Genomic DNA, 15,251 nt, shown 5'->3' with positions numbered 1-15,251 from the left:
TTTCTGATCTATTTTATAATGTTGTTTCCTCATCAAAAACAAGTTGTGAACCAGAAACCAGTTGTATACCTGTACCAGATTCTGTGCATTATTTGTTTTGTCCTTCAAATTACATTAACTTAAAAATTATAAAGCAGATGTTATATCCCGACAGCTTTAAGTTACTCTCCCTTGAGTAGTACTTTCTTCAAATACTCTTTTATTGTTACTTAAGTAATATTTTGGAGCACTACTTTGTACCTCTGCTTGAGTATTATTATGTTGAAGTACTGTTACTCTTACTCGAGTACAATTTTCGGCTATTCTACTCACCTCAAACAACAATCAAAGGTGAAAGAAGCTCAAATGAAAAGAAACATCAGGTCTTTTATAACTGTAAGCTGTCAATTTGTTTAATATCAAGTAATTATCTCAGTTAGGAGGTATAATCTCATTAAACAACAAATTTCATTCAAACTTTGCTTATCCCCATTCTCATATCTGTCCAATTCTAGGCGGCGCTGTTGAGTCGGGTCACTTCAGGCATTGATGTGAAGCCCATTTTCTAAAATTTTTCGCCGTACAGGTCGATCTGAAACCCAGTTTGGGTTTGGGGGTCAAAAATGAGATTGTTTTGTCAGAAGAAATTAATAATAAAAAGAAACCGATGAAGAACAATACTTCTTGCCATTAATTTCGTTACTGGCCAATAATGTGTGACTAAAGTGTAAAGTGCAATAATGTGCGAATGAAGTGTAAAGTGCAATAATGTGTGAATAAAGTGTAAAGTGCAATAATGTGTGAATAAAGTGTAAAGTGCAATAATGTGTGAATAAAGTGTAAAGTGCAATAATGTGTGAATGAAGTGTAAAGTGCAATAATGTGTGAATAAAGTGTAAAGTGCAATAAAGTGAGAATAAACTGTAAAGTGCAATAACGTGTGAATGAAGTGTAAAGTGCAATAACGTGTGAATGAAGTGTAAAGTGCAATAATGTGTGAATGAAACAAAACACAACTCCAGGTCAGTTTTTGAGGAGGTACCAGTATCATAATATGACTTAAAGCTCACAAGAGTCAATTTTGAGCTGTATAGGTCCTTTAATAATTATAACAACAGCTTCATCATTCTGAAACCCAAGTACAGACCCTCACAGTGTTTGTAAACAGAACGTCTGTGTTCCATTAGCTGGTATGGTTCCATGTTAGCTCCAGTGCATTTTCAATGGGAGAGTTAGCGTTAGAACTGAACTGTTTTGGTGTTTGATGACCCCAGGATCACAACACCTTGTGTAGCTCTGTTTTGTGTAGATAATTAATGGTTAGTGCCAAAATGTTACAAAATCAAGCTTTCCATTTCTGAAATTTGAGATACGTGTAGGATTGGCAGTGTTGTGTTAGCCTGATTCATCAGCCAGTTTCACTTTGTGGAAACCATCTGACCTCGCAGCATTAGGATCCGTTCGCTCGAAAATAGGCAGGTACTTTTTTTATTTAACCAGTCACTATTTGGTTGTATCATATGTAAAGCACCAAATCCTGTAGGAAGAAGGGCAATGATGTCTTTTCTCTTGATAAAGTTCACCAAACATTCTCTTTGTTCCAGCTTTAAATCCTCAATCTCCTCGAATCGTTGCCAACACAGAATGTCTGTCTTCATCTACATCCATCTCGACCTCTTTGTTTACTGTTGTGCTGTACCACAAAAGGGACCCAGACAGGCACTTGAGTTTGACGTCATGACTTCACAGCTCTTCGTTGATTGCCCAGTGCGCGGTCTACAACTTCCGGGATTCTTGCAAACCGTCTAGTGTATTCTGATTCGCTGGAGAGAAATGAAATTGAGCGGAGGCACTAGGTGGCACCAGCCTGGCTAATGTTGTGTAGTCATTTTGGAACAAATTAAGCAGCTATCCATCGAAAGTGCTGACAACTTCACGGCTCTTTGTTGCGCTAACATTCATTGTGATGTCGGCTCCCATTGAACACGGTAGTTGTGGAGGGTCCACCACCTGCTCGTCACCATGGAGATGTTATTGCTTTGCCTGGAATTCCACAGTACGGCATTATATTTTGACGTAACCAGGCCAAGCTAAAGGTCAGCTGTGGAGAGGAGACAGGCCCCGCAATAAAAATAACACTCGTAATGAAACACATGCTGGATAGAAGTGTTTCCAGGTAAAGCATCAATGTCTTCAAGCAAAAAAATAAATAAAATTACACCAGAAAAGCTACAGTGCACCTTAATAACACAGATACAGAAGTAGAAGTGAGTTACAATGATTTAAATAACAAATCACTTTCACTTAGTTTTATTCCAGGCATGAAGACTGACAGGTTTAGCTCCAGTCGCGAGGGAAAGCTGACATGTACACTATCGAACATGTACAAAATGTAGCATGTACTTAGAAAATGTACTTAGAAAACACAGCTGTTTAGACTGACATGGTTTAGAGTTTTGAGCTTTGCCAAAAATGTCAGGTGTGAAATGTCGACTGTTTGTGTCAACGGACAGAGAGCCACGAGGAGCTGAGCAGGATCAGAGATGTGGGCTTTTCCCTCATATTTATTAAATATACTCAATTCAGCCTTTTTAAAATATTTTCTTATTATTCAGTAAAGTAATGAACAGCCTGTTGTAAATGTAAATATAAATCACTCATGTACTTTGATTCACTTTGCACTATATAACATTTGCACTGTACTGTAATGGAACAAACTACGTATTAGAATTGACCATCGTGCAGTATGTGTGTCTGATGCTTTTCCAAACGCTTTACAGTTTTGTGCACACTCAGTGGTGGTGAGTTTCTATTATAGCCACATCTGCCCTGGGACAGACTGACAAGAGTGAGGCTGCCAGTCTGCACCATCTGACCCTCCCACCATCAAAACACGTTCATACTAGTCAATATGGATGATAACGCCACTGTGGCACTTGAAATTCCCAGCGGTCTCCCATCCAAGTACTAACCAGGCCCAGCTCTGCTTAGCTTTTGAGATAAGTAAGTAAGTAAATCTTTATTTACATACCACCTTTCACGGATAAAAAAATCACAAAGTGCTTTACGTAAAAACAAATTACAGACACAGTCAACTAAAAGCCTGTGTAAAGAGCAGTGTCTTGAGCTGCTTTTTAAAAGAGTCTATAGAGTCTGGCTCATGTAGGGCTAGGGGCGGGGCAGTCCATAATTTGGGAGCCACAGCCTGAAAGCAAACATCACCCCGAGTTTTAAATTGGGTCTTTGGGATCATCAAGAGGCTGACCAGAGGACCAGAGGGCGCGGCCTGAGGAGTAGGGGCGCAGTAAGTCACTGATGTACTGGGGCGCCTGTCCATTTAAAGCTCTGTAAGTTAAAACCAAAATTTTAAAATCAACACGGAACTTAACAGGAAGCCAGTGCAGTGAAGATAAAACAGGTGTAATGTGAGTTCACCTGTTTGCTCCTGTTAAAAAACTTGCAGCCGCGTTTTGTACAAGTTGCAGCCGCTTAATTGTAGAAGCATTAAAACAATTAAAAAGAGAATTACAATAATCTAACTGAGATGAAATAAAAGGTTGAACATTCACTTCAAGATCAGCATTTGATAAAATTGGTCTGAGATCTGACGAGACCAGGCTTTGACATAAATTTGCAAGACATATTTTAGCAATATTTGTGATTTCTCAAACTATCAAGAATCCATCTTGGTGTGAATCTAGGGCAGGTGGACCAATCACAGAGCAGCACTCAGGTTTGGACAGAGCTAAAGGTGAAAAAACAAAACCCAAACATGATGACACCGACAGACGTACTTCAACCTTTTTTCAGCCATCAATTCAGACTATTTATTTTGTGAAAAACATGCACAAGGTAAGAGCTTTACACATTTACGGACAAGGAAGATATCTGCTTTTCTCTCAGATGAATTTAAAGTTTGATTTTTTGTGTTGGTCTGCTGTTGTGTCACTTCCTCCAATCAGATTCAAATAGTTGTAATGAAGTTCTGCATTTTCCGATCAAACAACATGAAGAAGTGGCACAAGAAACGCAATGTTCAAATCATTTCATATTGTCAACATTATGTCACTTGACTTCCTCACAGAGGGAAGAGGAACCAAACCCGTAACTCAAGTAAGAGTACTGTGCATTCACTAAACATATTACTCAAGCAGGAGTAAAAGTATGCTGCTAGAAAAGTACAAGTTCTTAAAAAACTCCAGTAAATGTAGCCTTACTGAATACACGACAACTATCTTCTCACTTTAACCACGTTGGGAAAATTCAACCAATGTTTCTTTAAAAATAATAATGTAGGCTCTTTCAGAAACGCCATATCAGTGAAAGTAAATACACCTCCGTAGATTATCTCTGAGTGTTTCGCAGTTGCAGTTCCACAAACCCCAATGCACCGTCACATGACTCGGGATAGAGGCGGGTCTTGGCTCCATCTTCGCCCAATAAGAGCGCAGCGTCAGCCCAGGCTCCCCGACGCTCCTCCGCGGAAAGCAGAGACGTATAACGGTGCACTGAAACATTTATGGCGCTGCCCTGTCCTCCGCTGTCTGCCGCTTCTGCCCGCGCCGCATCCCCGCCTCCTGCGCGCCGCCACTTTGGTTAAATGTCCTGGGGAAAGCCGTGCGTCCGCCTGCGTTTCGGAACCAAATAAAACCACCGCTTCACTGTTGTCCGCTAAGGAGTGAATAATGGCCTGGATATGGAAGGTAAGTGTGTCTACTAGCATCAATAACAGCGCTGGGAATCATATGAAAACACTCCTGGTGACGCTGTGAACGCAAAACGCACGCTTCCCTCGCCGTCTCCCGTGCGTAACCTTTGTTTACCAGATGTTTATCCGACAAAAAGCGGTGATGCTGCGCGTAACAAGTCGCCTCCAGCCGCTCTGGTTCGGGTAGGGACAGGAGGACCGTGCTTGGTAGTGCATTGGAGACAGGAGCACAGGCCTCGTACTGGTGTTTTGGTGCTGTCCAAACGCGGTGGTGGTGACGGAGGAGAGCTGTGAGCATCCCCCCCCCCCCCCCTGAAGCGGGCAGGTGTCGGATGATGTACGGGGAGAGTATTGACCCAGAGCAGTGGATTAGGTGAAAGTGAAAGTGCAAGTTCAGCTCTCACATCACTTTCCCTGATTGTTACTCTCAGGTAGTGCTCAGTATGCTGCGGGAGTGCACTAGAAAGTCAGGATACGCTGTTGTTTTCAAGAAAAAGCGAGTTTGTAGAAGCTTTTTAATCAGACGTCCTCAGAATAATTAAGTTTCAGCACGTTTCATGCACTAGTTTTAGGCGACATAAGGTAGTTAGTAGGGGTGTAACGATATCCAAGTCTCACGATATGATATCATCACAGTATGAACCTCACGGTACGATATTTATTGAGATATCGTGGGAAAACTCACGATTAGGGATGTAACAATATTCAAATCTCTCAGTACGATATTTTCATGATATACAGCTCACAGTACGATCTTTATTACGATATTTTGTGGAGGCCTTGACAAGACTTCCGACAAGAATCCAAAGAATTAAGACTTAAAAGTGCTTAGAACTGTTATTTCTTCTTGTAGTCTGCACTGAAATGGAGCAAAGGATCATGGTCTATGTAGTTCCCTTTGTCTTTTTTAGCTATTGCTGCACCATAACTCTTAATTTAAGCAAAGAGACTTGTAATTCGATATATTGTGATGGTCCACGATATTATTGTGAGAACTTTGATTATACAATATCATGATGTTTCGGTTATTGTTACCCTATTGTTGTCCCTAGTAGTTAGGATTCGTTATTGTATATAAACCTAAAGTTTGGGAAAAAGTCATTGCAAGTTTGGAAGTTTAACGTTATGTTTTAGGGACGTAACAATAACCGAAATATCGTGATATCGTATTGTCAAGTGTCACAGTAATATCATGGGCTGGTCACAATATATCCAATCACAAGTTTCTTTGCTTAAACACATGGTTTTACAGCAGCAGCAGCTAATATACATAAGAACTACATCTCCCATGATTAATTTCAGTGGAGACAACATGAAGAAATATGTTTTTACTTGAATTCTTGGGATTATGACGGAAATAATTCACACCAAAATCTTGTCAAGGTATTTTAAAAGCAAAAAAGTGTCTCCGCTCTTCAAAATATCGCAATAAATATCATATAGTGAGATGCATATCATGATAATATCGTATCGTGAGACATGCATATTGTTACATCCCTAAACAAAATCCAAATCTCTCAGTATGATAATTTCACGATATACATCTCATGGTACAATATTTATTGTGATATTTTGTGGAGACTCAAAATTGTGAAGATGCTACTATTTCCTCTTAAAATGCCCTGACAAGACTTAATCCAAAGAACTAAGATTTAAAAGTGCTTAGAACTGTTATTTCTTCATGTAGTTTTAGCCAAAATGGAGCAAAGGATCATGGTCTGTGTAGTTCCCTCTGTTTTTTTTAGCTATTGCTGCACCATAACTCTTAATTTAAGCAGAGCAACTTGTGATTCGATATATTGTGATGGCCAACGATATAATTGAGAAACTTTTGATAATACAATATCACAATATTTTGGTTATTGTTACACCCCTGTTACGTTATGTTCCTTATAAAAAAATAAGTGTAAATCATGGCCATAGCAGCATGTCAAATCCTGATCAGATTTCTTGAGCTAAGCAGGATGTGGTGTGTGAGTGTGAGTGCTGTTGGTGTTTGGATGGAATGATGCTACAGATTGTCAGTCTTGCTTCCTTCAGTCTGCCCCAGAGAAGCTGTGGCTACAAAAGAAGCTTATCACCTCTGAGTTTAGAGTGAATGAATAATAATAATAAGGCATGAAACTCTTAAGCGACTCGGAGCATCTCGAAAAGTCCTACATAAGACTAATGCACTGTTATTATTAATGAATTAACTGATCCATTATTATGAATACTTTATATCAGACATGTCAAACTCAGGCCTGGGGACCAAATTTGGACCACGATATAATTATATTTAGCCCGCGAGATCATATCAAACATGCATTAGAGCTGCCCGCCGGCTACAGATAGACTATAGACACATTATTTATTTAAAATTGTGTTATTATTTTATATTATGTTTGTTCTGGATTCAATGTTTCAACAAAACTATGATTAAACATTTATTTTAATAAGAAAAGTTAACATTACATATCTCGAAAGAAAAGAAAACGTGGATATTGGTGAACTTTTTCGATAAATATATAGTTTGGCCCACAACTTAGTCCCAGTTTTTAATTTTGGCCCTCTGTGAATTTGAGTTTGACATCCCTGCTTTATATGATCCATCGTTTTGTAAGTATTAAACACCTTGGTCTTGTGCGTTATCTGTGGAGTTGAACACGCAGGAGACACGTGTGTTAGGGGCTGTGAGCCAGTGGGATTCGCTCTCACCAGGGTTTAACTTCTTTTCATAAGACAAATAGATGAAAGTCATGTAGTCAAATAGATGAAAGTCATAGTGCAAGTTCCAGTGGAAATAAAGCTCTTCATCATTGGATTTGACATGATTGGTTTACATGAAACTCTACCTAAAGTGTCTCTGCTGTGTCCGGCTTACTGAGTGTGAAGAGATTATGATTTGGTCGCAAATTGCTTTTGGTGAAAAGAGAGATTGCTTCATGGGATTCTACGTCATGTTAGTACACTGTTGTTTTATTCCTTTTGTCATCATGAACTTGTATATTCTTCTGTTCGTTTATTTAAAGATAGACTAACAGAATATTGACTCCTCTATAGAATTTAGTATGAGCAGAAATGGATAAAATGATATGTTGAATACTGTGGAATATTCTAGGCAAATAAGATCCCAGCACAACTCTTCACAAGAAAAGTTACAAAGTGAATCTTTAATTACATTGCCACAAAAACTTAAAGGTCCCATATTCGCTGTATCTAGTGAAGGTGTATGGAATTTAAAAACACAGTGGAGCTCTAACTGTATTACCGCATGACATCACAAGGTGGAACAGAGTGTTTTCTGTTTGAGAGAAGAACTCAGCCTAAATATGCAGGGTTTGTGTGTTACCAGGACTGATCCAAGGACTGAACCAGAACTAAAACAGGAATAAAGCAGGTCTAAACCAGGTCTAAACCAGGTCTAAACCAGGACTTAACCAGAACTGAACCAGGACTGAGTGTTGGGACGAGCCTGGAGGTGTGCTGATGTAGACCGTCTAATGACCGCAGGAGAATGGACTGACGCAGAGCTCCACGCCCCACAGGGCAGAGCGTAGCCGTCGCCCGATTGGGCTTTGTGGACACCCTGCACTGGGGGCTCGGGGTTCTCTCTCTCGCTCTCGGGTGAAAATTAGTCCTGGTTTAGTCCTCGTTTAGACTTGGTTTAGACCTGGTGTAGTCCTGGTTTAGACCTGGTTTAGTCCTGGTTTAGTCTTGGTGTAGTCCTGGTTTATTTCTGGTTCAGTCCTGGTGTAGTCCTGGTTCAGTCCTGGTTTAATCCTAATGTAGTCCTGGTGTAGTCTTGGTTTAGACCTGGTTTAACCCTTATTTAGTCCTGGTTCAGTCCTGGTGTAGTCCTGGTTTAGTCCTGGTTTAGACCTGGTTTAGTCCTGGTTTAGTCTTGGTGTAATCCTGGTGTAGTCTTGGTTCAGTCCTGGTTTAGTGCTAGTGTAGTCCTAGTGTAGTCCTGGTTTAGACCTGGTTTAGACCTGGTTTAGACCTGGTTTAGTCCTGGTTTAGTCTTGGTGTAGTCCTGGTTTAGACCTGGTGTAGTCCTGGTTTAGACCTGGTTTAGTCCTGGTTTAGTCTTGGTGTAGTCCTGGTTTATTTCTGGTTCAGTCCTGGTTCAGTCCTGGTTTAATCCTAATGTAGTCCTGGTGTAGTCTTGGTTTAGACCTGGTTTAACCCTTATTTAGTCCTGGTTCAGTCCTGGTGTAGTCCTGGTTTAGTCCTGGTTTAGACCTGGTTTAGTCCTGGTTTAGTCCTAGTGTAGTCCTGGTTTAGACCTGGTTTAGACCTGGTTTAGTCCTGGTTTAGTCTTGGTGTAGTCCTGGTTTATTCCTGGTTTATTTCTGGTTCAGTCCTGGTTTAGTCCTAGTATAGTCCTGGCGTCGTCCTGCTATAGTCCTAGTTTAGTCCTAGTCTAGTCCTGGTGTAGACCTGGTTTAGACCTGGTTTAGTCCTGGTTTAGTCCTTGTTTAGTCCTGGTTTAGTCCTGGTTTAGACCTGGTTTAGTCCTGGTTTAGTCCTTGTTTAGTCCTGGTTCAGGTGGACGGGACTCATCATATTGATAATGTCACGAATCGCGTGCCCTCACTTAAAAAATTCCCGCTACACCGCTGCTTTATTGAATTACAGGTGAAAAAAAACAGAAATAAAAATACAGAAATAAAATAGAAAAACAGACATTCTGACTGTGAGCGGGGTCGCCTCTCCACAGACCTGACCTGTAATTTGGTCTTGTTTGGTCTCCATGAAGATAGAAAGGTTTAATGCCACACTGTGTAACATCCCAGACAAAGCAATAACATCTCCATTGAGAAAAATATTTGACAGAGGCTCCACCAGAAAAGTTACACAATGAACCTTTAACACTGATTTTCTAGACCAATTAAAGTGCCCGTCTTCACCGGCGATTTCTCTGTAGCTGCTCTGATCTCATTCATTTCATGTGGGACACCGTGTTACCCTTTAGAGACAATGTTAACGCGTCGGTTCTGTGGAGGGCAGGCTTTTGTCAGAGCACATTTGAATTGCCATCAGTTCATCCATGAATAACTCCCGTGAACACAAACAGTTAGGGGGATCAGGGTCAGGTTTCGTTTTGGCAGAGCGGGGCAGTCGTCTCAGTCTGCCACAAGTTCAGAAGGTTCAAACTAGACCTGTCACCATTAGATACTAAAGAATAGACTCGATACCGATTCCGATACCATGAGGAAAACAAAAAAAACTCTCTTTAGACTGTGATTTTCAACATTAAATCATAGTACTTTTTAATATTATTGTGGTCTTATGTCCGTGGTCCAGGTATCGATTATCTGATTTTTGATACTTTTGACAACCTTTCTGGTTGGGCTGGGAATCACAGAGTCCCTCACAATTTGATACGATACATGATTCACGATACAATGTGATAATCGATATATTGTACATGATACTCTGTGATCTATTACTGTTTTATTTTGTAGTTTAGCAACAATAGTTCTGTGAAACACGAAACTACTACCGCCATTACTACTACTACTACTACTGCAACTATTACTACTATTCCTATCACCACTACTACTAGTTCCACTACTACTTCTACTATTACTACTACTAACACTACAACAACTACTACTACTACAACAACTGCTAGTAGTACTATTATTACTACTACTATCCATCCATTTTCTTCCACTTACTTGGGGCCTGGTCGTGGGGGCAGCAGTCTGAGCAGGGACTCCCAGACTTCCTTCACCCCAGACACGTCCTCCAGCTCCTCCGGGGGGACCCCGAGGCGTTCCCAGGCCAGCCGAGAGACATAGTCCCTCCAGCGTGTTCTGGGTCTTCCCCAGGGCCTCCTCCCAGTGGGACGTGCCCGGCATGGAGGCATCCGGAACAGATGCCCGAGCCACCTCAACTGGCTCCTCTCGACATGGAGGAGCAGCGGCTCTACTCCAAGCTCCTCCTGTGTGACCGAGCTCCTCACCCTATCTCTAAGGGAGCACCCAGCCACCCTGCGTAGTAGGGTGTAGGGTGCTGTAGTACAATACAAAAGCCAGTGACGTCGCCCAGATCAGTGGTATCGGGGCGCCACCCTGGAGCCAGGCCTGGGGTGGGTGCTCGATATCATGCACCTGGTGGCTGGGCCTTCCCCCACGGCCGGCTCAGCCCAAAGGAGCAACATGGGGCCGTCCTCCCATGGACCCACCACCTGTGGGAGGATCTACATGGGGCCGGTGTAGAGAGATCTGGGTCGCAGTCGAAGGCAGGGGTCTCAGCAACCAGATCGCCGGACATACTACTACTATTACTACTATCACTATCACTACTACTACTACTACTATACTACTACTACTACTACTACTACTACTTCTACTTCTACTATTACAACTACTACTACTTCTGCTATTAATATTATTAACACTACAACAACAACTACTACTACAACAACTGCTATTAGTACTACTACTACTACTAAATAAACAACATGAGGAGAAGAAAGTCTAATTTGGAGCAACTGAAAGTTTCCAGGACAAGTCTTCGTTCCCTGCAGCAGTTTCTCAAACTTCCTCAAAAGCATCTCCCTTTGCTCTGAGTCAAACTGAGAGAGAGAACAAGGATCTCAGAAAATCCTTCAACTTTAGCCTGAAAAGAACAGAAAGCCCCAGGAGCGCGCAGAGGGGAGTGCGATGGGTAACAATGTCAATTTAACCGACTTACACAAAGTTCTGCCTCTTTCCTAAACCCAACCAGGGCGCGTTTCTGTGGAGGTACAATCACACGGGACCATCAAGAGTCAGTCCTCAAATAGTCCAATCTGGGAAGACTGCTCTGCTCCCTGTGGCTTTTACCAAACATCTTTAAACTCAACGAAAAGGTGCCAAAGTTCAAAAAAGAGTGGTCCAATTTAGTTCTGCTGGAGGACTTTGGAATATTTAGTCCTGATGTTGTTTACTGTAAAAAACACAGGCCTACCTGGAGTTGTGTAAGACTTCGACTTCGACTTCGAGTTTATTAATCCAGGTTTTATTCATGTTACAATAATAGTTCATATTTTCTCAGGAGGTATCGCGTCAAAGTTAGTAAAAGTTCACTGTAACTTTTCAGGGATATTTCTTTAGAGATATTGCTTTGCCTAGAATACGCCACAAGAAACACTATGAATGAATCAGCTGATAAAAGCAGAAGACTGTGCTCTGCTGTGGCGCCTGCAGGGGGCGCCTGTACACACTGTGCATACCTCAAATATCCTCATTGAATCTTGTTTTAAATTCGCGTCTACACTACTGTGAGACTTACGAAGCATAGAGCACCTGCTTCTAATGGTGTCACCTGGACACCCGTCCTGAGGGTGCCACTGTGCGCACATCCGATAACCAATGTCTCTCTCTCTCAATCTCTCTCAATAGGGTTGGCCGGTAATACGGTATTACAGTATCCCAGGACTACACCAACCCTAACCCGGTATCAGAAAGTAGCAACGGTATCAGTTTCATTACCGTCATTCAAAAATCTGCAGCGGCATAAGTAACTAATATAATATAATAATTTACTGATACCTAAATTTATTTGCTCTGCACAAATGAATGTGTGGTTGTATTTTCAATTTAATGCAAACATGATTTAAAATTAATAGTGTCTATAATGTTTCTTTTAACTGCGTGGGGAGATGACGTTCGATTAGTTTTGTTCCGTTGTCATGTGACGTTCATAAAGGAGACCAAGACAAGATGGCAAGTCAGAGCCCCCCCCCCCCCAAAAAAAAAATACTAGTACTTCTGCAGTTTGGCAACATTTTGGCTTCAGGCGCACATTTGTTTATGTTTTACAGAAACTAAACTTAAAACCACATGGCTAATTTGCATAAACTATAAAGCGCTGATAAAAACAGCTCTCTCCTTGTGCTCTGATGTGGTTCAGCTTCTGTCGGACTCAGTGGAATATATGTGTTCTCACTGTGTCCAAGGGTGTGCTGCTGATGGTGAGTCTGTTCTGTGTGTGTATCGAGTTGGAGGTGGTTCATGTGAAACTTTTCATTATAAGTCTGCAGGTCATACACACAGACCGTATAGTGGTGCAGCTTCGTATCTTAACAAAGTCGTACTAAAACATTTTGGTAATACGGTAATACTGAATACCCTGGTAAATCCTGAGAGGGTTGAATGGTATCAAAATTTGGATAACGCCCAACTCTATCTCTCGATCTCTCTTTCTCTCTCTCTCGATCTCCTTCACTCTCGATCTCTCTCTCTTTCTAACTCTCTCTCTCGATATCTCTCTCTCTCTTTGTGTTTGGCCCCAAGTTTTCTGTGGCCCAGCGCAGGATTGTGCCACTTATAAACTTTGTCCTGGGTCAGGCTAAAATGAGCGTGTGGCTCAGTAGAAAGAACCTCATGACCGGCTCAGGACGTACAGACTCTGAACTCGTTTTGCAGAGGCTGGTGGGGCCACGGCTCAAAGTGGAGTTCATGTACAGTGCACTGGTCGGGCGGGTGGAGGATTTTGAGGCAGTGTGGGCGGTGAGGAGGTGTTTGTGTTCGGGGAGGGAGGGGCAGTTGGTTTTACATCTGTAGGAGGCTGGGACATGGGTTATTGTTTTGTTTACTCTTTGGTTGTTTTGCGGGATTTTAAGTAACAAGTGACGTAATAAATGTACTGTTAAAAGTCAAAGTCTCCCTTTCTCTCTGTCTCCATCTTTCTTACTCTCTCAGTTTCTACCTCTCTCTCTGTCTTTCAATATATCTCTCTTTCTCTTCTCTCTCTCTATCTCTCTTTCACTCTTTCTCTTCTCTCTCTCCCCCTCTGTCTCCATCTCTCTTTCTCGCTCAATCTCTACCTCTGTGTCTCTATCTCTCTTTTTCAATATCTCTCTCTCTTTCTCTCTCGATCTCTACTCTCTTCTCTCTCTATCTTTCTCTTTTGCTCTCTCTCTGTCTCTAACTCTTTGTCTCCCTCTCTCTTTCAATATATTCTCTCTCTTTATCTCTCTTCTCTATCTTACTCTCTCTCTCTCTCTTTCACTCTGTCTGTTCTCTCTCTCGATCCCTCCCTCTGTCTCATCTCTCTTTGTCTCTCAATCTCTACCTCTCTCTCTCTCTCTCTATCTCTCTTTTTCAATATTTCTCTCTTGATCTCCCTCTCTTCTCTTTCTCTCTTCCGCTCTCTCTCTCTGTCACTCTTCTCTCTCGAACTTTCCTCTCTCTCTCTTGATCTTTCCTCTCTCTTTTTTCTCTCTTCCACTCTCTCTCTGTCTCTAACTCTTTCTCTCGCTCAATCTTTCTTGTCTCTCTCTCTCCTCTCTCTTGATCTCCCTTCTCTCTCGATCTCTCTCTCTCTCACACTTTCTCTCTCTCTGTCTCTTTCTCTTGATCTCTCCCTCTTTCTCTCTCCCTCTTGATCTCTTTCTCTCTCTTTCTCTCTCGATGAAGCCCGAAGTTCCCCCATGAACACTTCCGTTTCCATTTGCATAAGAACAGTCTGTGGTCCACAGTTTGGTCTTGCAGGTAAAACAGAAGAGCTGAAGAAAGAACATTTCAGCACAGACTAGAAAATAGCTTAATATGGGCACTTTAAATTAGAACTCAAGCTGAGAAAAATGTCATAAAACACCTCAAACGGCCGGACCCCAGTGCAGTGTCACTGTGTAATTGGTGCACAGTCAGCAGGATTAGATGAGACGCCTCGCAGGGCAAACTCAGGGTCAAAACCTCTATTATTAAGCTCTTCTCCAGTCCACAGGGGGCACTCCAACATTTTACAGTAACAGCCTCCCTCAGGACGCCTCTCGAACACTGTCCTCTATAGGCGCTGGGCTGCTCGTTTAATTAAAAGCCGTATTGCGAAAAAGTGTGAGCTTTAAAGGTGCACTGTGTAACTTTTCAGTTGGGGGTCCGTCACCTGCTTGTTTCTATGTATGTATTTATCTATGTCATTGCTCTGCCTGAGGCTACATTTACACATAGCCAGAGAGGTTGAGAAAGAAATATTTCTCTCCCTCTGTTTTCCAAAATAACATTGTGCACACAGCGTCGTTTTCAAAAAGGTTTACATCATAAACCAGATATTTTGTTGTGTTTGTTATATATATATAACAAAGTTTTTTCTCTTATGAGGTGGGTTATCAAAAACTCTAACCATCTGCTCCTAGTCCGGCCCTTCCGTCAAATTTTAGAACCCTTTGTGGCCCACAAGTGAAAAAGTTTGCCCACCCTTGGTTTACATGAACCCGCATAAAAACGTTCATTACTGAGTGGGCTTGCCTCTCCATAGATCTGTTAAAGAAATAGTAAAATCACAGACCTCTGAGCCTCTGGTCATCATCTCTGGTCATGGATATGAAACATCAGCTGTGTGCAAATGGAAACACATGAAAAGTGTTTGCACCAGAAGAAATGCAACTGCTGCTCTGAATGCTCCATGATCATCATCAGAGCAAAAGGGAAACATTAGTCACACTTTTGGCGCGTCAGCTCCTAAAACTCCATTTATCTCACGTTACACGCAAACGCCAAACTGGACTTTTCCAGAATCTCCACTCTAGCTGAAGTTCTTAGAAAGTTTTGTTCTGAGGCTAATTGACCATTTGCGTGTAAAAAAT

General features: G+C 41.7%; 1 protein-coding gene across 1 annotated transcript in view; it reads left to right on the top strand.

Annotated features, from left to right (window-relative positions):
* The first annotated feature begins 4,465 nt into the window (after window positions 1-4,465).
* The window catches only part of st6galnac3 (ST6 (alpha-N-acetyl-neuraminyl-2,3-beta-galactosyl-1,3)-N-acetylgalactosaminide alpha-2,6-sialyltransferase 3), a 278,580-nt gene continuing 267,794 nt past the window's right edge, over window positions 4,466-15,251 (top strand). Inside the window, exon 1 of the mRNA XM_020919867.2 lies at window positions 4,466-4,682. Coding sequence (XP_020775526.1) covers window positions 4,665-4,682 — 18 coding nt within the window. The 5' untranslated portion in view covers window positions 4,466-4,664. The remainder of the gene's footprint in view (window positions 4,683-15,251) is intronic.

The sequence above is a fragment of the Boleophthalmus pectinirostris genome, unplaced genomic scaffold (genome assembly GCF_026225935.1).
Source record: "Boleophthalmus pectinirostris isolate CB_2022bp ecotype Guang Dong unplaced genomic scaffold, ASM2622593v1 HiC_scaffold_16, whole genome shotgun sequence".
NCBI lineage: Eukaryota > Metazoa > Chordata > Actinopteri > Gobiiformes > Gobiidae > Boleophthalmus > Boleophthalmus pectinirostris.
Note: the sequence above shows the minus strand (reverse complement) of the source record. Positions and strands in the feature narration are given on the sequence as shown.